Source organism: Amblyraja radiata, chromosome 23 (assembly GCF_010909765.2).
Source record: "Amblyraja radiata isolate CabotCenter1 chromosome 23, sAmbRad1.1.pri, whole genome shotgun sequence".
Classification (NCBI taxonomy): Eukaryota; Metazoa; Chordata; class Chondrichthyes; order Rajiformes; family Rajidae; genus Amblyraja; species Amblyraja radiata.
Genome location: NC_045978.1, coordinates 35,334,253 through 35,359,058, shown reverse-complemented (window position 1 = coordinate 35,359,058; position 24,806 = coordinate 35,334,253). Strand labels below are relative to the sequence as shown.

At 43.4% G+C, this 24,806-nt stretch overlaps 1 protein-coding gene across 1 annotated transcript in view; it reads right to left on the bottom strand.

Moving 5' to 3' along the window:
• Positions 1-5,671, bottom strand: part of LOC116986468 (bactericidal permeability-increasing protein-like) — a 69,856-nt gene extending 64,185 nt beyond the window's left edge. Inside the window, exons 1-4 of the mRNA XM_033042027.1 lie at positions 5,498-5,671; positions 3,591-3,705; positions 2,390-2,518; positions 487-642 (exon numbers count right to left, since the gene is read on the bottom strand). Coding sequence (XP_032897918.1) covers positions 487-642; positions 2,390-2,518; positions 3,591-3,705; positions 5,498-5,609 — 512 coding nt within the window. The 5' untranslated portion in view covers positions 5,610-5,671. The remainder of the gene's footprint in view (positions 1-486; positions 643-2,389; positions 2,519-3,590; positions 3,706-5,497) is intronic.
• Between the last annotated feature and the right edge of the window lie 19,135 nt (positions 5,672-24,806).

Sequence of the window (24,806 nt, the reverse complement as noted above, 5' to 3'; positions counted from 1 at the left end):
CTCTCAGCTTAAAGCTATGCCTTCTAGTAGTTGATATGTCCATGCTGGGAAAAAGAGTCAAAATGTCAACCTTATCTACACCTCTCCTAATTTTAAATATAGACAATAGGCAATAGACAATAGATGCAGGAGTAAGCCATTTTGCCCTTTGAGCCAGCACCACCAATCAATGTGATCATGGTTGATCATTCCTATCAGGTCTCCCCTCAACCGCTGGGGTTCCAGAGAAAGCAATCCAAGTTTAACTTCACCTTGTTCTCTAATCCAGGCATCATTCTGCTAAACATTCTCTGCATCCTTTCCAAAATCTCTACCTTCTTCTTGCATTGGAATGATTAGAACTCTACACAGTACTACAAGAGTGGACTAACCAAAGTCCTGTAAAGCTGCATCATGACACGAAAGAGCATGGGGGAGGGAACACTGGAACATGAAAGTAAATTGAAATATGCAGACGTTTCTTTTAAAAATCAATTTGTACATTACCTTTTTTTTTTGATGAACTTGACGTCTACTTTCCCAATATTGGCTGAGCAGGCAACGCTTTGGAGAGCTGGGCGGCCAGTGCTGTCACGGGTCATTCCTATCGTCTGTGATATTGACAGACGGCTCACAGACACCTTAAATGATCCACTCGTCCGACTGTGAGGAGGTATGAGGAAATGCCATAAGTCATCAGATAATTAACCATTGGAAGACAAACTTACTAATGAACGGAGATGCATTGCTCTGCCAGTATTTATTGTCCCTGGCATTAAACCCCACTCTATGTTGATCCAGAGAGATATAGTTTTGAGAAGTTGATACTCTTGTGGGAATTGCATATTTTCTTCAGAGAAACAGGTTGTTCAGCCCATCAGTTTTGTGCCAGAGATTATGCTGTCCCATGAATCTCATTGTCCCTCATCCAACCACCATAAGGTCCACCTATGATGGAGCTGTTGATCAGTCATTCCAGTCTATGTCCTGCAGCAGTCATAGTGCTAAGGTCTGGGGAACCCACTGCCAGAGTTCTTTGGGGACTCCTGGCCTGATATCACCGGTCTTTTCAAGCACACGCCAAGTTTGATGTGGCTTGTTAATTACATTACAATGATTTATTGTGTAACTCGGTAAGTCTACGCACTTTGCTCCCACCACGTTCCGAGGGTTTTTTTCAGTCTGTAGTCAGCTCCATAACTGCCTAGAATTGTCTACCTCGACTGCAGGTGGAGTTTTCGATGTAAAACATGGCTTTTATTCCCACAGGAGAAGCAACATTAACAGGACACCAAGGGAATTTTCTTCTGGACAGATTGCCTGTCTGACAATCAGTCTGGTCGGTGGACTTTGCTTCCAGTCAAGTGGAGAGCAGAGTACGGAGCTGGATTCAGAACCCTGGGTTGAACACGATATGAGTAAGCTTCCAACTCGAGGCCTCCAGGAGAGAGGGAGTGAGGCTGTTTGATAACCTGAGCATGGAGGGAAATGCCCCATCCAAGATTTCCCTCCAAGATATCTTCAGTTTCCCTCCTCCCATAAATGTCCCACCTCTCCAGGGTCTGGTGTGTTCCCCGGCTAAATCAGAAGCTGCCGGCCTCATTAAAACATTGAAACTGCCCCCCACTTTCTAGGAATCAGTTAGTGGCCCCGTTCTAGTTCCACTTCTGTTGATCCTGGAAGTGAACAAATCAGAGACGTGCTGGGGTCAAATATGACCATTTAAAAAAGGTAACAACTCACCAAACATCAACCAATCTGCGGGGTTTTTAAGATGAAGGTTTCTGGTTGGGTTAAAATTCCCATCATTCTCTCCATCGCATTGGTTTTAATTTACAAACTCATTAGATGAAAGAAATATATTACATATAAGACATGTATTATGCACCGAATTGGATGTTAACCAACAGTTCCAGCAATTAATGTTGTAGGTACACAAAAATGCTGGAGAAACGCAGCGGGTGCAGCAGCATCTATGGAGCGAAGGAAGTAGGCAGCGTTTCGGCCCGAAACATTGCCTACTTCCTTCACTCCATAGATGCTGCTGCACCTGGTGAGTTTCTCCAGCATTTTTGTGTACCTTCGATTTTCCAGCATCTGCAGTTCCTTCTTAAACAATTAATGTTGTATCTTCTCCAATTATCGATGATAGAATTAACAACACCATCACATCCTTCAAATTCATTTTATAAAGTGCTGCAGTGACCAATAGCGGGTAGAATGATACGAGTTGAGCAACAGCCTCTGTTCCCTGGGGCGAGGGAAGGTAACAGGAGACAGATTACAGCAGCTCTTCAAAATTCCCTATCAACACGAAACAGAGAGTGAACAGCACCCTGGAATTGATCAAGTTACTCCAAAAAGATCAGAAGAAAAATAACCAAAGGTAAAACAAAGACGGAATACTTACAAAAAGTGCTTTTTAACTCTAAAGTCACCCTTCACACCAATGAAACCATTTGTGATGGAGAGCTGAATGCCCCGGCCAGCAGAGAATTTCAGATTAGACTCCGGTAAACCCAACTTGAAAATTTGTAAGCTGCAGACAAAATTGGTGCAATGAGTTAATGTTATATTCTCAACATAGCTAGAGATGGACAGGATAAAGGGAGAAGTAGTTTTAAAGAGAATGCTGTTATGATTATTATTATTTCCAGAAATTTCAATAAAAATCAAACTCACAGTACATTTAAAATGCAGAAACTAGGAAAATCAAGATGAGCATTAGAATTATCTGGTCAACACCATTAAGCTGCCTTCATCACAACTCCGCCTTTATGAAATATAGATGTCTTCCAACATGGAAAGTTCATATGTTCACAAGTTATAGGAGCAGAATTAGGCCATTCGGCCCAATACGTCTACTCCACCATTCAATCATGGTTGACCTATCTTTCCCTCTCAACCCCATTCGCCTACCCTTTTCTCATATCTTCTGACACCCGTACTAATCAAGAACCTTTCAATCTCCACCTTAAATATATCCATTCACTTGGCCTCCACATCATTCTGTGACAATTAATTCCACCGATTTACCACCCTCTGACTAACAAAATTCCTCTTCATCTCCTTTCCAAAGGTATGTCCTTTTATTATGAGGCTATGGCCTCTGGTCTCAGACTCTCGAACTAGTAGAAACATCCTCTCCACATGCACTCTATCCAGACCTTTCATTATTCAAAAAGTTTCATATATAATTGGTCCGTGCCAGGTTTTTTGACATCCTAGAACACTCTACAGTGGATGAAACATAGTCAATATTGCAGGGGAGAGGGGAGACCCGATGGAAGTTTACAAAATTACAAGTTGCGTAGTATAGACAATAATAACTCTCAAATACTAGAGGGCATAGCTTTAAAGTCCAATGAAGGAAGTTTAAAGTAGATATGTGGGGCAAATTTTATTTCACACAGAGAGTGGCGGATACCTGGAACGTACTGTTCATTGTTGCTTCCAAACCCCAGCTGAACACATGACGTGGTATTTACAAAGCTGCATAATCAATGCCAGTTAACACAGTTTAAGTGGTAATGAGTCCATCAACCCTAAAATAACAGTTGCATTTAACAGCTGATATACATGAACTAAAATCAAGCACAAATTCCACTCACTTTGTGACGTAGTATTTTATTTTGCCAATCCCGCTGACTCTCTTCTTACCGTACATATTTGGAATCTGCATCTCTTGCAACTTCTGTTGCAACACACCAATCCCAACCTGTCGACCTGTATGACAAAAAACATGCAAGAATTCAGTGCACAGCGGGGTTTGGATCAATACAGTCATGCTCTTGGCTACACTCAACCCTCTCTCCCATGGTACCACTGCACATGGTTGGCTGGATACTCACATCAGTACAGTTACTGAAGCCAAGGGCTACATAGCCCGGTGGTAGGAGAGTCTGAAGTTACACAGATGGAACTTTCCCATACTAGACACACTTTTGGTTAGTAATTAATGATTAATAGTCAGTGTTGCTATCAAGACAGAAAATGCTGGAAATATTCAGCATCAGCGGAGAGAAATATGAAATGAGCCATGCGATTACAATACTAATTTCTGCAAGGCTTGGAGTGTGAAGTTAAAATGTTCGATGTGTTGTTTGTGAAATTGTACAATAGAAAGGAGGCAGAATGTGTGCATTTTACATCCTTGTTTTTTGTAGGCGTTGTAAAGCAATAAGAAAAATTGGAGTGACTTAGTTTAGTTTAAAGGTACTGCATGGAAACAGGTCCTTTAGCCCAATGTGTCAATCATTGATCACACAAGTCACACTTTCTTACCCACTTGTTACACTCAAGGGAAAATTTTACAGAGGCCAATTAACCCACAAACATGTTATTGGGTTGTGGGATAAAACCAGAGCAACCGGAGGAAAGCCATGCAGGGGGAACGTGCAAACTCCACACAGACAGCACCCCAGGTCAGGATCAAACCCGGGTCTCTGATGCTGTGGGACTCGACCAGCTGCACTACTAAGGTGGTTCTGAGGGCCCAGCTTGGGTCATGCATGTCAAAGGAATTCAGCAAGGCTTGGTTTCACAAGGGTATGCAGACATTCAGAAATAAGAGAAACAGATGTAGAATAATTCATGGAGCCAGTGCCAGTGCAGAGGATTGGGCTCAGTAATCAGAAAGGGTACCAGTGATGGGGAAATGGTCAGGAAACCAGGGGTGCGATGAAACACAGGGAGACAGCAGATAGGTACAAGAAGTTAAAGAATATGCCAGGTGCAAGTGCTAAAAGGCTCATAGGAAATCAATGTTTAGGGAGTACAAAGATCTAGTGCTTGGAGCTCAGAGAGTCAATGGAAGAATAAAGAGTCATGGATGTGGACAAGGAGCAAGTGGGTAGAAGGGGAGTTGAGGGCTTCAGCAGCGAGGCAGGAGAGTCAGTGGTGATGTACAGCGAGCCAATGGATGCCTACATGGTGCAAATGCTATAGAGCACAGGGAACCAGTGCAGAGGCACGGGAGTCAGTAGTGGTGAAGAGGGACTAAGAGAACCACACAGAATGAATAAACCCCTGTTATCTGCAGCTGAGTATGACTGAATAATGCATGTGTGCAGTGTATTTCTGTGCAGATGATGAAGGATTTGTTAGTGATAGGTGTGGGAATTGAGAAAGAATCTGGGGCTCACAATGGCAGAAGGGGGCATTCCACCAGTCTCAAAGGGCAGAAGTGGGCACTGTTTTGAATATGAAAAAAAAGGAAAAAAGCAACGTTCAGGATAATGCCCTGGACATTGAGCACAGGTGTACAGGTGGGAGCAGGTGTACACCACTCACCCCATCAAGCCTGCCCTGCCATTTAAGGTGAGTATGTCTGATTTACCTCAACCCTCAACTCCCCCGCTCTACCTGTAGCGCGTACCTCACAAGTTTTCAATCTTACATAAATATTTCTACTTTCACTTTGGCAGTATGAGTCACAACATGTGGCAATTTTTTTCGAGTGCTTCAACTTTTACAGAATAAAAGCCCCACATCTTGGCGGAGGGATGTCCACACTCACCATAGTCCAAAGCTTTCTGCGTTACTCTCACTTTCAAGCCTGGGTTTGTACACAAGATGCACGAGGCAAGAAACAGGAGAGCGGTCGTCACAATCCAAAGTCTGGGCAACATCTCCACTTGATGTCTCCGCTGAGATAGAGCGAGACAGCAGGTCACTGATGGACCGAGTCTATTTAAACAAGGTACAAAGCAGAAGCTGCTGAAATACTTTGAATTTGGCGTTCGTTACTTGATGCTTGCTTAATTTCCTGAGCTTGAACTGAATTTTCTGCCTCCAACTTTCTCAATCACATCTTAACATTGCTCAGTATCTTCAACTGTCACTTGGAACCCCTCCCTGTGTCTCTGATGTCCCCTGACTCGATTACTCACAGTCTCCCTGTCTGCATTCTCTACGGAATTTTTACCTTGACTCTTTCACATATAATTTATTCGCTTGACTTCCTTGGCCTCCTGATCCCCAAATTGAAGTTCCTAATCTTGTATTTATCTCTCTCTCTCTATGGTTCTGAACTTACTAATGATCTGCAATCTACCCTGTCAGCCCAAACTCAACCCCTCTTCCAGCACCTTCTCTGACCTCTTATCCCCATCCTTTCAAACTAAATCTTAAACTGCCTTTCCCATAGTTAGCAACTACCCATGTACGAAGGAACTGCAGATGCCGGTTTAAGCCAAAGATAGACACAAAATCCTGGAGTAATTCAGCAGGATGGGCAGCATCTTTGGAGAGAAGGACTGGGCGATGTTTTGGATCGAGACCCTTCATCAGAATATGGAAGAAGCGTCTCGACCCAAAACGTCACCCATTCCTTCTCTCCAGAGATGCTGCCTGTCCCGTTGAGTTACTCCAGCATTTTGTGTCTGTCAACAACTACCCTGCCAGTTCCCCTCAGGCTCTTGTATAATAAGGCAATCCTTCTTTCTTCCTAAACTCCAAAGATTACAGATCTAAATTCTTTAGGCTTTTGTGATAGGAAACTCTCATCCCAAGAATTAGCCTGTAAATCTCTTACTGAAGACCTCGGGGAAAGATATTAAGACAGTACTCTTTAACCACCTCTTCTTAGGATTGCAAGAGGCATTCCTGAATTACTGTGTGGTTTTTATCTATCCAGTGGCACAATGGACAAAATACTTACAGCGTGATAACTAGTATGGGGGTTGTGGGCTGAAGGGACTGGTTTCCAGTGGGCTAGTATGGACATTGTGGGCCAAATGGTTTCTTGGGCTGGCAGCTCAGTCACTCAAGCCTGTTGTGCTGGCAGCTCACTCACTCACGGCTGGTGGGCTGGCAGTTCGCTCACGGCTATTCCTTGTAATTCCATTTCAAGCAGGGTGCAAGGCCACCAAATTCAAGTGCAGTTGCTTACCACTTCAAGCAGGGTGCAAGGCCACCAAATTCAAGTGCAGTTTCATACCATTTCACGCACAGTGCAAGGCCACTAAAGACAGCGAGTCGTGACCTCTCCCTCCTCCATCTTGCAGAGACTAAGCCACACCCACACTTCTGGGTAATATAGTCCCTCCCCCTCCCACCAGCAGTGTGGCCTTCATGGTGTGATTGACAGGAGAGAGAATCTCAACATTTTTTAAACACTAATAACTCTTTTATTTTTTATCGTTGGGAAAAATCCTCGACGCCTAATGAGCGGAGGGGTCTCTGAGTCTGATGGCCAAAAATCACAGCCGTACGTGGTACCATTTCTCTTAAAATCAATATACAGTGCAAACAGGAAGTGGTCAAGATTAGACTTTTAATTATATAGACGGCAAGGCAACTTTAGCATTCTAAACCAACTTTTCAATTAGGCAAGGCAACTTTTGCATTCTCAAACCAACTTTTCAATTAGGCAAGGCAACTTTAGCATTCTCAAACCAACCTTCCAATTAGGTAAGGCTTTCTCAAACCAACTTTTCCATTAGCCTTCTCAAACTAACTTTTCAATTAGGCAAGGCAACTTTAGCATACTCAAACCAACTTTTCAATAAGGCAAGGCCTTCTCAAATCAACTTTTTAATTAGGCAAAGCATTCTCAAACCGACTTTTCAATTAGGCAAAGCATTCTCATACCGACTTTTCAATTAGGCAAGGCAACTTTTGCATTCTCAAACCAATTTTCAAATAGGCAAGGCAACTTTAGCATTCTCAAACCAACTTTTCAACTAGGCAAGGCAACTTTAGCATTCTCAAACCAACTTTTCAATTGGGCAGGGCCTTCTTAAATCAACTTTTCAATTAGGCAAATCATTCTCAAACCAAGTTTTCAAATAGGCAAGGCAACTTTAACATTCTCAAACCAACTTTTCAATTAGGCAAGGCAACTTTAGCATTCTCAAACCAACTTTTCAATTAGGCAATGCAAGTTTAGCATTCTCAAACCAACTTTTCAATTGGGCAAGGCATTCTCAAACCAACTTTTCAATTAGGCAAGGCAATCTCAAACCAACGTTTCAATTAGGTAAGGCATCCTCATATCAACTTTTCAATTAGGCAAGGCATCCTCAAATCAACTTTTCAATTAGGCAAGGCAACTTTAATTTAGGCAAGGCAACTTTAATTTAGGCAAGGCAACTTTAATTTAGGCAAGGCAACTTTAATTTAGGCAAGGCAACTTTAATTTAGGCAAGGCAACTTTAATCAGGCAAGGTAAGTTTAATTAGGCAACACAACTTTAGCATTTCCAAACCAAATGCAACACAGCTTTAGCATTTCCAAGCCAAAGGCAACACAGCTTTAACATTACCAAACCAAAGGCAACACAGCTTTAGCGTTTCCAAACCAAAGGCAACACAGCTTTAGCATTTCAAAACCAAAGGCAACACAGCTTTAGCGTTTCCAAACAAAAGGCAACACAGCTTTAGCATTTCCAAACCAAAGGCAACACACCTTTAGCATTTCCAAACTAAAGAAAACACAGCTTTAGCATTTCCATACTATATTTTCAAACCACATTAAGGGCACTGACAGGTCAGTAAAGCCACTCACAGTTTAGTAGACATGTGTTCAGTGTTATTCACAGCTGAGACTGCGAGACGTGACCCTCTCGCTCCCCCAGCTTGCAAAGACTGACTGAGACACTCAACTTCCGGGTTTTATAGTCCCTCTGGATGGGACACGGACTTCAGGAGAGAGAATCTCAACATTTTTTTAAACACTAATAACTCTTTTATTTTTCATCGATGGGAAAACTCGTCTTGTCCTGTGCAGCGGAGGAGTAAGATGGCCAAAAATCACAGCCGTAAGCGGCAGCATTTTTTCTAAAATCAATATAGAGAACAGGAAGTGGTCAAGATCAGACTTTTGGTAATACTAGACTAATTGGGACCCGTTGGGTCCCTTGTTCACATGGGAGGGCTGGTCTCCCAATGCAATATTCCACCTCTCCGCTAATTCCAATATTGGTGGCCAGTGGTGGCGGCGCTTTCTGGTGCGCTTGTATGGGTATTGTGGGCTGAATGGACTGGTTTCCAGAGGGCTAGTATGGACATTGTTGGCCAAATGGATTCTTGGGGTGACAGCTCATTCACTCAAGTGTGATGTGCTGGCAGCTCACTCACAGCTGGTGGGCAAGCAGTTGACTCACAGCTATTCCTTGAAATTCCATTTCAAGCAGGGTGCAAGGCCACCAAATTCAAATGCAGTTTCCGACCATTTCAAGCAGGGTGCAAGGCCACCAAATTCAAATGCAGTTTCCGACCATTTCAAGCAGGGTGCAAGGCCACCAAATTCAATTGCAGTTTCATACCACTTCAAGCATGGTGCAAGGCCACCAAATTCAGGTGCAGATTCCTACCACTTCAAGCAGGGTGCAAGGCCACCGAATTCAAGTGCAGTTTCCTAACACTTCAAGCAGGGTGAAAGGACACCAAATTCAAGTGCAGTTTCTGACGAGTAAATCTCTTGTACACTCTCTCTAAAGCCTTCACAAGAAACATCAGGTGGAGAAGACCATTTGCTCCCTGATCCTGCTTTACCATCGATAACATAATGGCTAATCCAATCTTGGCCTCAGTAGCAATTTCTCCATTTCAGTTCGGTCTCTGACTTGAATGTACAAGGAACATAAAACAGTACAACACAAGAACAGGATCTTTGGCCCACCATCTCAGCATAGCCATGGAATTAATCTTATCTACTTGCACATGGTCCACATCCCTCTGGGTAGACAAAAGTGCTGGAGAAACTCAGCGGGTGCAGCAGCATCTATGGAGCGAAGGAAATAGGCAACGTTTCGGGCCTAAACCCTTCTTTAGACCACGTCCCTCTGTTCCATACCCGCGTATGCGTCCGTTTAAAACCTCTAACATGTTACTATCATATCTACTCTTCACTTCTGGCAGTGCTTTGCAGGGACCTACCACAGTGTTTGAAACAAATGTGCCCAGCAAATCTCCTTCAGACTTTCCTCCTCACCTTAAGTATTTGTCAAATACCTACAGTATTTGACATATCCACCATGGGGAAAAAAAACCAATCTACCTTACCTAGGCTTCTCAGAATTTGTTATACTTCCATCAGAACCTCAGTCTCTGACACTCCAGTACACTTTCTTTACCACCTTATTTATTTGTGTTTCCACCTTCAGGAAGCTATGAACTTTCACCGTAAGATCTCTCTGTACAAAAAAGCTCAATCTTACCATTTGCCACGTACTTTCCTCTTCCATATGATCTCCCAAAATGCATACAGTGATGAAGCGTTAAGTTTTCTAGAATGGAGAATTCCTTGAGATGAAATTCCTTTTAATCTGCATCTAAAATTGGCACAGCTTATTTTGAAACCATGGCCCTAGTTTTAGATGCCAAGTAGTGGAAGTGTCCCCACATATCCTCCTCAGAATCTTTCACATTTCCTCAAGGCAACCTCACATTCTACCACCATTGGGAAGAAGATACAGGCGCCTAAAAACAGTGATCACCAGTTTCAAGAATAGCAGTCATCAAGCTCTTGAACATGGCATGACACTAACTACTATCTCAGCAACTATGATCTTTTAACTTCATACATTTTGGTTTTGCATGACCAAACTAAAGATGGGTAAAATGCTAAAACTAGTAGTTGATTTCTAAAAAGCATTCAATGTGTTCTTAAAAGCATTGTATGAAAGCGCCACTAGACTTTTGTGGATTTGGGAAATATTTAACCATTGAACTCTGTGATCTTACTATGAAAGCAAAAAGTCCAATTGGTTATTATAAAACACATGAAAAACAAGAGCATAATCACACCAAATTGCAGCAAGGAATATAGAATTTGATGCTTACATTATTATGTTCTTTCATTTTGTCTGTTTCAATTAAACATTCTGATAAATAAAGAGAATGTGAAGTGTTTTGCAGAAAGCTTTTGGATTAATTTCTGAAAAAATGACGTGTCATTCAACTGGTACCTGTATTTATAATGACCAGGTTTAATTCTCAGGAGAGTTAAGTTGATACCTTAATGGAACCTCACCAATATTTTTTGATCTTCCCACCATTTCAGAGGAATATATTTTAACAGCTTTATTAAAGAACCTCCTTTTTATGTTTTCTTTATGACCAGATTTTTTTAAACACAAAAAAGCCTCGATGGTTCGTATTATATGATGAAAAATGCCATATTTTTGAGGTGATAAAACTCAAATATCCGCCCTCAATCAAGATCACTGAATTTGGAAAGCTAAAAATGCGTGTATTCTGTTACAGTAATTACCTTTTTAAAATTATTTAACATACTGTTAGTGTTCATCAGTTAGTGGGTGTCCAACCTTGATTTTACTTTGGAGTCACGTGAGTGATTCTGTGAAGAAGCCCGCCAGTGCGCATGCACGTCATTACGTCGTTCGCATGGCTAGGCACCGGACGTGCAGGGCTTCGCTCCCTGGCGACGGTAAAGTGAAACCTGCAAGGTAAATTTTATTACTTACCAGGTTTGATGTTCGTGCAGGAACTTCTCTTCACAGACGTATACTGCAGGATTTCGAGAAGTCCGGTGAGTGAACCGGCCATGGGCTGTGGGGAGACCCTGGTTCCGACCGCGAAAGCGGATAGTCGGGTAAAGTACGGGAATTTCGCGATTTAATCCACTGATAAATTCAGTGGTCTCAAGGCTGCTGTGTGTTTCCCAGCCCAGGTAAAACAAGCAGGTGGGCGGGGCTACCACCAGAGTTGCTGACAGGAAGGTCAGTGGCTCACAGGTTGATTTGTGTGGATTGTGTCTCCAGGCATGGGGTGGAGAGTACAGAGGGAATCAAACAGCCATAGAACTCGGAAGTCGGGCTGAAAGGTTTCCCTTCCGAATATGTATGTATGTGTATGCATTCTGTTTGTTATTTTTTAACCCTTCACAGGCACCAGCGCGGGCCTATGCTACAGGCCACGCCAGCAGGACCTGGAACAGGTCTGCTTAGTGGGTGAGCGCTGGCCTAGGGTAGAGGCCGCGTCAGCAGCACCTGGAACAGGGCTGCATAGTGTGTGAGTGCACCAACCGCATTGGCGCACGGAGGCTGTGAGGATTTAAATCTCCAGGTAATTGCCACAAACTTAGCTGAAGTTCGGGATGTTTTGCTGTGGTGCTATGCTGTGTATTTCTTCCAGGACAACACCATGGACAAGCCGACCAAGGGAAAGAGGCAAGCCGCAAGAAAATCGGTGGACAGCCGTGGGAGTGTGGTCTGTGAACGGCTGCCTCATGCCCCTGCAGTCGCCGGCCGGGAGCGGGGCGACTGCAGATTTGGGTGCTGCAAAGCACAGAGCCAGCGCCATTCGGGCGTAAGGCCACCAGCAAGTCTGTTAGGCCCACTGACTAGCCAGTCAGGAGCGGAGAATTCCTCTCCGGGGCTGGATACCGTTTTTTCAACGGTTATCCCAAATGGAGCACCTCTTGCAGAGGTTGTTTCCCCAGGGCACACTCCAGGAGCAGGGGTGGTGTCGGCGGTAGGCTGGAGAAGAGGCCGCGCCAGCAGCATAAAGGGCTGCTCGATAGCACCCTCATTGATGAGGCGCGTGCCATGGGTCAGCTGAGTTCAATCCAGGCGAAGAACGGCAGCTGCCAGGTGTCCCATCCCTGGCAGTATGATTTGCTCTCCCGTCAGAGTCAGGAGAGCCACTGGGAGATGAGTTGGCCTCCACGATAAATTACTTAGTCTCCCATCAGCTACAGGAGCTCACGATGGATGAGACCGCAAAGAAACACGAGACCCCAGGGAACTGCGAGTTAGTTAAGGTGCCGGCAGTAAACCAGGTGATATGGGGGTCAGATGGACATGCGTGTCCAGGAAATGAAGCTGTTGTCCGAGACGCAGGAAGGTTAAGCCACTGGAGGTCGACAAATCTGAGGAAAGGTATCCCTACAAAAGAGATGCAGATTCCGGGTTTGGACCAGCAACAAGCCGGCCATCGACACACATGCGCAGTTGGCGTCTGTAGCAGGGCAACGGATGAACAGAGCTTCATCAGTTTGGCGACAACACATCCTATGCCTTCATCAACAGTGGGCATTTCACTGAAGCTGGTGGTACCATAACAGCTGGGCACTGGTTCCACGCACCCTACCAGTCCTAATCAACAAGGTGGGTCTGGCACTCCGAAACGTGGGTAAGTGGACCATTCACAAGTTGGTAATTTTTACACTTGTTTGAGCAACATACAAACGATAAAAGCTTTGCCATCAGCTTAGACACAATAATAGCATTCCAAGCTAAGGCTGGAATTAGAGCCAGAATTGTCAATTCAAGACAGGCTCTAAATTGGGCAGAGTTATCATGCAAAGCACCCATGCAATGATGGCAGGAGTGGCATGTTCATTATGCAAAATGGAGAATGTCGTTTAACTGTATTAATAACAGTAAAACATTGCAAGATGGGATAAATTATATTCCAAGGTTATTTAAACAATTATAAAATTGGTGTTTGAACTCAAAGTTCGAAAACACTTGTTATGTTTGGCTGGATGATATTCTAACACTGGATTTGTAAAACCACCGGTTCAGTCTCAAAATATACTTGAGAAATTGGACATCCATCCAGCTAACTTTAAGTTGTTACCAATTAGACTTGTTGGTCATTGTTGGGATGTATCGTTAACTATTGATTAGTTCTGATTCCGACTTGGGGCACCAGATTGGAGTTAATTAAAACATGTCATGAAGCTGAATCAGAATCAGAATCAGAATGCTTTATTGTCATTGCATGTGTCACATACAACAAGATTACTGTGTCTCTCCATTTAAAAGAACTTCAAACATTCACATACTCATACTTTTTACACTCCCTCCCTCCCCAAACCCACCCATGGATTCACATTTACATAAATTAACACTGTCTCCCCCCCCCCCTCCTTCCCCATAACCCGCTCCAGTGACAGAGTTCAGTTCCAAGATTGCTGATGGGTAAAAGCTGTTCTTGAGTCTGGCAGTGCGTGACTTTAGCGACCTGTACCTTTTTCCTGAGGGCAGCAGTGTGAAAAGGTGGTGACAAGGATGTGTAATGTCTTTCACGATATTACAGGTCCTGCTGCGGCATCTGGAGTGGTAAATGTCCTCCAGAGGGGGCAGGGGGAGTCCAATGATACCCTGGGCAGTTTTTATCACCCTCTGGAGAGCTGCTCTGTCAGCTGCTGAACAGTTCCCAAACCAGGCAGTTATGCAGTAAGTCAGTATGCTTTCTACCGAACAGCGGTAGAAAGACTCCAGCAGTTTAGCAGACAGATGGGCCTTCCTCAGTGTTCTGAGGAAGTAAAGTCTCTGTTGCGCCTTTTTTACAACTACAGCAGAGTTCACAGACCATTTAAGATCCACACTGATGTTGATCCCCAGAAATTTAAAACTAGGCCCCCTCTCCACCTCCTCGTCCCCTACCTCCAGTGGCCTGAGCTCCGCTCTATGTCGCCTGAAATCAGTGATGATCTCCTTTGTCTTTTTAGTGTTCAGAGAGAGATTGTTGTGAGCACACCACTCAGAAAGTCTGTGCACCTCCTATCTATAAGCGACATCGTTCCCATTTGAGATGAGCCCCACCACGGTTGTATCGTCCGCAAATTTTATGATCCTATTTGCAGGGTGATGGGGCAAGCAGTCATGTGTGTATAGGGCGTAGAGGAGCGGACTGAGCACACAGCCCTGCGGTGCTCCTGTGCTGAGGGTCAGGGATGTCGAGGTGTGGGGTCCAAGTCTCACTGTCTGTGGGCGTTCACTGAGAAAGTCCAATATCCACCGACACAGTTGACTGCTGAGGCCAAGGTCTAGCATTTTTGTGATCAGCTTGCTGGGTATGATTGTATTAAAATCTGAGCTGTAATCAACAAATATCATCCTGACATTTGACCCCTTCTCCTCTAGGTGTTGTAGTGCAGCATGGAGGACAGTGTTTATGGCATCCTCTGTAGATCTATTAGCCCTATATGCATACTGGTGTGGGTCGAGTGAGGGGGGGGGAGAGATAATTTAAGGTGACCTAGGACCAGCCTTTCAAAGTACTGCATTCTATTCATCTAGAGTATTGGCAAGATAGTAGCTGTGATTCAGCTGTGCAAGTCGAAATTAGCAATCTCTCTAATGAGCATGTGGTCGATTGTTAACAGGCTTATGCTATGATCAGCTGAAGCTACCTAAGTCACAATGATGAACAAACAGTATTCAGCATTGCTCCAGCTAAGAGCTCTAAGATGGGAAAATTGGAGATTTGCATGAGTTGCCAAGTCTTCAGCTCTTGGTATAACCTAGCTATAGACTCTAGACGCATCCCATGGGTAAAGGGCTATTGAGCAAATACATAATCTACAAGCCCAACTTCAAGTTGATACTACGGTGGTGGCAGATGTTAGCCACATGGCAGTCAAGTAAAGTATCCGGGAATATTTACCTAATTCCTTGCCACGGGTGTATCATCAAGTTCCGATTCAGGACAACACAGAATAGTGTTGAATCCCAAAGTATTTATAAAATATGGTTCATGCTTTACATTGAATGCAGAAATATGTGGTATAACAGTGGTGATACATTCTCGACACAAGAAGGAGGAATGTTCTTTTATGCCTTTCTCCATTTTTGCCTCATCAGACGGGCCTTGAAATAAAGTCAGCAAGATCTCGCTTTAGTTTTCGTACTATCTGTCTGGCTGTGCAGCCATGCTTCCTGCTTCCATCAGGCATGATAATACAACCATATAAGGTTACTTTAAAAAACGAAAACTTTGCTGGTTCAAACAGTGAGTTTGGAAACCAGCCTCTGTATAATAAATATTATTGATTAACACATTCTGAATGCACATGCAGGTGCTCACTGCAGATTGTAGGGAGAGCACCAAAAAAGCAGTACATTCCTATTCAGGATATTGGAAAGGGGTTTGTTTCATGTTAATGTTACATTTAATATGGTACAGATTACTGACGTTTTCCAGTCGGATTTTTTCAACCCCGGATATCGAGTTGCAAACGATGTCTGTAACACAAGTTTCTCGTAAACGTAGTATGGGATGTTGACATTGGGTTAACAATTTTCACCAGAGCCAGCTACATCCTTTAGTCATGGGATCAGCACAGCGAGTCAGACATTGCAGAAGCTGCGTCTAGATAGGATGGAAATGGCTGCAGATGCCATTACGTTTTAAATTCTGACCTACACAAGCAGAGCAGACCAAGGGTGGCAGAATTTAAGATCATATTGCGACATAACCCACGGACTCACGTCTATGTGTGAGGGCAGGTTTGCTATATTATATCGAGGCCACTAGAACCCTACGAGGTGTGGAATCAGCATTGGGTTTAGCCACAAACAGTCACACAAGGGATAGTCAGTTCAGACTATTTCAAGGTGGCTGAAGCAGGTTCTGGTTTTATGCACGTATAGACACGGACGATTTTACATCTCATTCCATCAGGACGGCATCAACGTCAGCGGCGAGGACAATGGACGTTCTCATCGGTCATATCCTCGCGACCGCAGGATGGTCAAGTGAATGCATTTTCAATTTTTTTTTACCATAGGCTGATTGGCGACCAGGGCTGTTTTGCCCATTCTGTTTTGCGTTCAAGTTCAAGCTTCAGCACACAGAACATAATAGACATTGACTACAAAACACATGAATAAATAAACTGATAAAGTGCAAATAACAAATAATGGGTTATTAATGTTCAGAGTTTTGGCCGAGCCAGGTTTAATAGCCTGATGGCGGTGGGGAAGTAGCTATTCCTGAACTTGGTCATTGCAGTCTTCAGGCTCCTGTACCTTCTACCTGAAGGTAGCAGGGAGATGAGTGTGTGGCCAGGATGGTGTGGGTCTTTGATGATACTTCCAGCCTTTTTGAGGCAGCGACTGCGATAGATCCCCTCGATGGTAGGGAAGTCAGAGCCAATGGTGGACTGGGCGGTGTTTACTACTTTTTGTAGTCTCTTCCTCTCCAGGGCGCTCAAATTGCCGAACCAAGCCACGATGCAACCGGTCAGCATGCTCTCTACTGTGCACCTGTAGAAGTTAGAGAGAGTCCTCCTTGACAAACCGACTCTCCGTAATCTTCTCAGGAAGTAGAGGCGCTGATGTGCTTTCTTGATAATTGCATCAGTGTTCTCGAACCAGGAAAGATCTTCGGAGATGTGCACGCCCAGGAATTTGAAGCTCTTGACCCTTTCAACCATTGACCCGTTGATATAAACGGGACTGTGGGTCCCCATCCTACTCCTTCCAAAGTCCACAATCAGTTCCTTGGTTTTGCTGGTGTTGAGGGCCAGGTTATCGTGCTGGCACCATATGGACAGTTGCTCAATCTCTCTTCTATACTCGGACTCATCCCCATCAGTGATACGTCCCACAACAGTGGCGTCGTCAGCGAACTTGATGATGGAGTTCGCACTATGACTGGCTACGCAGTCATGAGTATAGAGTGAGTACAGCAGGGGGCTGAGCATGCAGCCTTGAGGTGCTCCTGTGCTGATTGTTATCGAGTCTGACACATTTCCACCAATACGAACAGACTGTGGTCTGTGGATGAGGATGTCGAGAATCCAATTGCAGAGGGATGCGCAGAGACCCAGTTCTGCGAGTTTGGTAACCAGCTTGGAGGGGATGATAGTATTAAATGCCGAGCTGTAATCAATGAATAACAGCCTGACATATGAGTTTTTATTGTCCAAGTGGTCCAGAGTGGAGTGGAGGGCCAGCGAGGCTGCTTCGCATGCACTGATTGGGAAGTTTTCCGCGCAGCTGGTGACCTCCACGACTACACGGACACAGTGACGTCATATGCCCAATTCTGCGAGCAACTCTGTATCCCTTCAAGAACGGTTAAACAATACAACAATAAGCCCTGGTTCACAAAATAAATTCAACAATTAAGAACTGAGAAAAATGCTGCATATAAATCTGGAAATAAGCAGGACTACATGGCTGCAAAAATATAAATTAAGGTCTACAATAAGGAAAGCCAAACACAATTATGCCACCAAAATAGAACAAGAAATCTCAACCAACAACACTAGAACTGTCTGGAAAAAACTTCAGGAATCACCAACTACAAAAAGAAATCCACCCCCATCCCTGATAATGATCATCAACTCCCAGATAAACTGAACACTTTCTATGGCAGGTTTGAACAGTCTCCAGTCCCTCCACCATCGTCCCCCTCTCCTCTTCCTCCCCCTTCATTCCACATCCAGGAGGCCGAGGTGAGGACTACCTTCAGGAGACAGAAGAAAAACAAATCAGCAGGCCCAGACAACATCAGCCCAGCAGTGCTCCATCATTGTGCAGCAGAACTGGCCCCTGTGTTCACCAACATCTTCAATACCTCCCTCTGCCAATGTTCAGTGCCCCAGTGCTTCAAACAATCCACCATCATTCCTGTGCCCAAGTCTAACATAACATCCTGCCTCAATGACTACAGACCGATTGCCCTTACATCTGTGGCCATGAAGTCATTTGAGCGCATTATTCTCGCTCACCTCAAAACCAGCACTTCCTCCAACATGGACCCACATCAATTCGCATATAGAGCCAACAGGTCAGTAGAAGACACAGTCAACCTGGCCATCCATCACACTCTGCAACACCTGGAAACCGCCAACACTTACGCCCGCATCCTGTTCATGGACTTCAGTTCGGCATTCAACTCCATCAACCCGGTCAAACTCTTCCATAAATTAACGGACATGAACATTGACCCCTGCATCTGTCATTGGATCTATAGCTTCCTTTGGAACAGACAACAGAGGGTGAAGATACATAACACCATATCTCACCCTCTGCACCTCAGTACAGGAGCCCCTCAGGGCTGCGTCTTGTCACCCTGGTTATTCTCACTCTATACAAATCAACTCACATCCCAATATAGTTCAGTCAAAATATATAAATACGCAGATGACACAACCATCATAGGTCTCATCTCTAACAACAACGAAACAGAATACCGCACTCAAACACACAAAGCAGTCACTTGGTGCACAGACAATAACCTCCTACTCAACACAACAAAAACACATTAACTTATCATTGATCTCAGACGTAAGGCACAACCCAAGACCCCCCTACTCATCTCTGGCGAATCCATATCCACCACTGACTCATTCAAATTTCTTGGCACTCACATAAGCAATAACCTCAAATGGAAAATCAATTCAGATCACATTTATAAAAAAGCCAACCAAAGACTTTTCTTTCTCCGTCAGCTCAAGAAGTTCAGAGTGAGGAAACATCTCCTAATCTGATTTTACACAGCCATCATCCAAAGCATGCTCACTTCATCAATAACAGTTTGGTACAGCAGTTTAGACACTAACTCCCGTAATAAACTACAGCGCATTGTCAACAAAGCATCCAAAATCATCAGCACTCCCCTCCCATCAATAGAATGACTCAATCTCAAACGGTCCGTGTCAAGGGTGAAGAAAATCATTTCTGATCCCTCCCACCCAGCTCACCACATCTTCCACCTGCTGACGTCAGGAAGGCGCTACAGCTCACTGCCTGCCAAAACATCACGATTTAAAAACAGTTTCTACCCATATGCAATTCGAACTGAACACTCTATGACAATATCACATAGCCACCTGTATACTGTATGTTGTTGTGTTTTATGTTATGTTTGACGGGAATCAGCCTATTGTGTAACATCCTGTACTGAACATGAATTCCACCAGCTTGACTGTGTGGTCATTAAATAATCTGAATCTGAATCTGAAGATCGCATCCACCGTTGATCTGTTGTGGCGGTAAGCAAACTGCAGTGGGTCCAGGTTTTTGTCGAGGTAGGAGTTGATTTTCGCCATGATCAACCTCTCGAAGCACTTCATCACCACAGGCGTTAGTGCCACAGGTCGGTAGTCATTGAGGCACGTCACCTTACTCTTCTTGGGCACTGGTATAATTGATGCCCTTTTGAAGCAGATGGGAATCTCAGACCTCAGTAGTGACAGGTTGAAAATGTCCGTAAAAACTCCAGCCAGTTGGTCCGCACAGGTTTTTAGAACACGACCGGGTATACCATCAGGTCCAGGTGCTTTTCGGGGTTTCACCCATCAGAAGGATTTCCTGACGTCAGCCTCTGTGACTGATACTGACACACCATCACAGCGAATGGGGGCTTGGGAAGGCACATCAGTATTCTCCCTATCAAAGCGTGCGTAAAACGCATTGAGCTCATCAGGGAGTGATGTTTCGCCGACATTCGAGCTGCCTCCTGGTTTCGCCTTATAGGAGGTGATTGCATTCAGGCCCTGCCACAGCTGCCGAACATTTGTCTCATCACAGAGCTTTAAACTCTTCACGGAATCACTCACGTGAATCAAGGTAAATAGTAAGATTAAACGAGAACTTACCAGTTAGAAGTTTGATCTTTATTTTATGAGGAGTTACGTTGGTGATTACGTGCCCACCACGCCCAACCCTCTCTCTCATAAAGGTCATATGGTAGTTCTCATGTTGCTGATCTTACTATGTTACTTCAAATATTATGTTATCTGTGATTGCATACCGCTGCTTTAAAATTTGACCTGCATGCGCACTGGTGGGCTTCTTCACGTAATCACCAACGTAACTCCTCATAAAATAAAGATCAAACTTCTAACTGGTAAGTTCTCGTTTAATCTTACTATTTACCTTGATTGAAGGATTATGTTTTAATACATTTACGATAAACATAGAATAAGGACAAAATATTAGTTAATAGAATAACAGAATAAAAAATAAAAAGCAAGTATCATACAGCATACAAAAAAACAAAACAAGAATATTTATAAAGTATCATAAACAATATTTATAAATAAATGAATCGTATGTCCGAAAAGGAGCAGGAAGAAGCCAAAGCTTATTAATTTCCACCCCTTATTCATCTTTATAATTAGCTTATACAAATTTACCAGCTATAAACACCTATTTCCATGTATCCACCAAATTATTTACATTTATACACTAATCAAATATTTACAAAGCCATACAAAAAAAGAGAGAAAAAATAAATAAAAAATAAAAATAAAAAACCCTCCTGTACTATACATTATCCCTTAGTCATATACAACCCATCACCCTATAATCACCCTTCCCAATACAATCGGTTTAACAAATATCCCACTCAAAATCACCTATCCTCATCCCAATATCCTTTTAAAAAAGTGTTTTATAAACTGAGTGTTTAAGAAGGAACTGCAGATGCTGGAAAATCGAAGGTACACAAAAAAGCTGGAGAAACTCAGCGGGTGCAGCAGCGTCTATGGAGCGAAGGAAATTGGCAACGTTTCGGGCCGAAACCCTTCTTCAGACTGATCGGGGATGGGGGGGGGGGGGGGGGGGGGGGGCGGGGACAAGAAAGGAAAAAGGAGGAGGAGCCCGAAGGCTGGGGGATGGGAGGAGACAGCAGGGGGACTGAGGAAGGGGAGGAGATAGAAAGGACTAACAAAATTGGGAGAATTCGATGTTCATGCCCCCAGGATGCAGACTCCCCAAGCGTAATATGAGGTGCTGTTCCTCCAATTTCCGGTGCTGCTCGCTGTGGCCATGGAGGAGACCCCGGACAGAGAGGTTGGAGATGGAGTGGGAGGGGGAGTTGAAGTGCTGAGCCACCGGGAGGTCAGCTTGGTTATTGCGGACCGAGCGGAGGTGTTCGGCGAAACGATCGCCCAACCTCCACTTGGTCTCACCGATATAGATCTGCTGACACCTAGAGCAGCGGATGCAATAGATGAGGTTGGAGGAGATGCAGGTAAACCTCTGTCGCACCTGGAACGACTGCTTGGGTCCTTGAACGGAGTCGAGGGGGGAGGTAAAGGGACAAGTGTTGCATCTCTTGCGGATGCAAGGGAAAGTGCCCGGGTAGGGGGTGGTACGAGAGGGAAGGGAAGAATTGATAAGGGAGTTATGGAGGGAGCGGTCTTTGCGGAAGGCAGATATGGGGGAGATGGGAAGATGTGGCGAGTGGTGGGGTCACGTTGGAGGTGGCGAAACTGACGGAGGATTACTTTTTGTATGTGACGGCTGGTGGGGTGAAAGGTGAGGACTAGGGGTAGGTATGTTGCAAAGCCTACCTGAAGCATCGCTGAAAATCTGTCGCTGCGGGTGTGCGCGATTTTGGCGCCGTTTAGAGGGGGGCGGGTTTAAAACGCGATTTTCTCTAGGCTGTTCAAATCGAAGATGTTCAGCCTTGTTAATTATTAACGAAAAATCGCTGGAAGACCCCGTCGCAAAAGCTATTATTAGTTTTAAAGGCCTTGGATAATAGTTATAGTAGTTTAAAAATCAATCTCTAAACCCGCGACCACCGACAGCCGTCAGGGTCTCATAGAGCAAACCACAGAAGGTATGTAGCTTATTTTTACATTAAAAAGGGCTTCTTAAGATCCCTTTACACAAAGTTTAATATTGCGAGTAGCTCATTTTGGCCCCATTATATCCCACGGTATTTTTCTGGGCATTTGAGGGCACAAATCTACCGCAATGTGAACGTTCTAAACCAGCGCGTTCACAGGATCCCACTAGAAAGCTGATTTAAAATGGACTTTAATTTACAGCAATTGAACACTAAATTCCTTCCATTTGGCCTATAAATTAATGTAAATGAGATTTAAAAATCATGTTTTATTGTGAATTATTTATGAATATTATTTGCACACTTAGGCTATTTAAAAATGTTAATCATTTATTAAGAAATGGATAGATGTTTAGATCTAGTAATTGAAGTTTGAAATTAGCTACACTTGGGTAACTAACTAATTATATGCTTTAATTTCAGGTCATCCAAGTAAGATTATTTTATATTTGTTTCAGAATGGTTCAATCTATGATAACTGAAAATTTCATTCAGTTCTCTTAATTTTTAAGAAAGTTATGGGCTTTTGACTGTCCACGATCACAGCATTTTTGTTACGTCCATAGAAAATCAATAGGGAACAAGATGCTAATTTCCGAGTATGAAAATGGCCATAACTTTTTAAATACATGAGATATGAAAGTGAATTAGGTGTCAAATTAAACTTCTTTTTATGCTTTATATGATGGGATAAATTACAGACTTGATTTTTTAAATCTCAAAATTTTGTAACATTGCTACTAGGGGGACTCTGCCCTTGTTGCGAGTGGGGGGATGGGGAGAGAGAGCAGTGTTGCGGGGTATGGAAGAGACCCTGGTGTGAGCCTCATCTATGGTGGAGGAGGGGTACCCCCGTTCCCTGAATAATGAGGACATTTCAGATGTCCTGGTGTGGAACATGTGGAACGCCGACCTCTCTGTCCTGGGTCTCCTCCATGGCCACAGTGAGCAGCACCGGAAATTGGAGGAACAGCACCTCATATTCCGCTTGGGGAGTCTGCATCCTGGGGGCATGAACATCGAATTCTCCCAATTTTGTTAGTCCTTGCTATCTCCTCCCCTTCCTCAGTCCCCCTGCTGTCTCCTCCCATCCCCCAGCCTTCGGGCTCCTCCTCCTTTTTCCTTTCTTGTCCCCGCGCCCCCCCACCCCCGATCAGTCTGAAGAAGGGTTTTGGCCCGAAACGTTGCCTATTTCCTTCGCTCCATAGATGCTGCTGCACCCGCTGAGTTTCTCCAGCTTTTGTGTGTACCTTTCATAAACTGAATTATGTTTGTGCTAAGTTTCATCTCCTGTTCCAAACCATTACACAAATTCAACCCACAGATTGCTATGCACATACTTTTCAGAGTTGTTCTGACATTGAGTTTTTTTAATTAAGTTCCCATCTCAAATTATACCCGCCCTGTCTTTCCATAAACAGTTTTTGTATGTTTCCTGGAAGTAAATTATTTCTTGCTTTGTACATGATTTGTGCAGTCTTAAATTTAACCAGATCGGTGGACTTCAGTGTATGTGACTTTAAGAATAATAAATTGGTATGTTCAAGATATCCAACGTTATTGATGATTCTTATTGCTCTTTTTTGTAATGTGCATAACGGCTGTAGGTTGGTTTTGTAGGCGTTACTATAGTGGTGGGAGAAATTTACTCTACACCATTGACTCTGATAAATATCTATGCTCCAAATTGTGATAACCCCCAATTTTTAAAGAAAATTACGGATATAATAGATGAGTATAATTACCAAAATGTAATATTAGGGGGGGACTTTAACTGTGTTATAGATTCATATTTAGACAAATCAATAAAACTAAGGAAGGGCAACGTCAAATCACAGACTAGTGAATTTTTAAACACATATATAAAAAACACTAATATAACATGTATGGAGAATAGCTAATCCAACTGGAAGGGAATACTCGTTCTACTCATCGGTACACAAAACCTACTCAAGAATTTATTATTTTTTAGTGGATTCAAAATTAATCCCATACACGATTAAGCCTAAATATCATAATAGTATTATTTCTGATCACTCCCCGTTGACTTTTACTTTAAAACTTGAGGAAATGCCAGGTATAAAATCTTTTTGGAGATTTAATACACAAATAGCTGTTAACCCACAAGGATACGAGTATTTAAAACAACAAATGAAATTTTTTTTTGAGACAAACAAGACACCAGGTATTTCACCATTTTTAATATTGAAAACTTTGAAGGCATTCATCCGTGGAGGTATAATTTCATATCAAAGTTTTACAAATAAAAATAATACGACAGAACAATGGACGTTAGAAAAGGAAATTAAACTATTAGAATTAGATAACGCAAAAGACCCAACCATAGATAAACATAATAAGATTACATTATTTAAATTTAAACTTAATCGAATATTATCGGCAAGAGTAATAAGATTATTTCAGATTACAAAACAGGTACAATTTGAATTTGGCGATAAACCACATAAACTTCTAGCACGACAATTGAAGAAGCAAGAAAAGGAAAATACTATTATTAAAATCAAATCAGAGAAT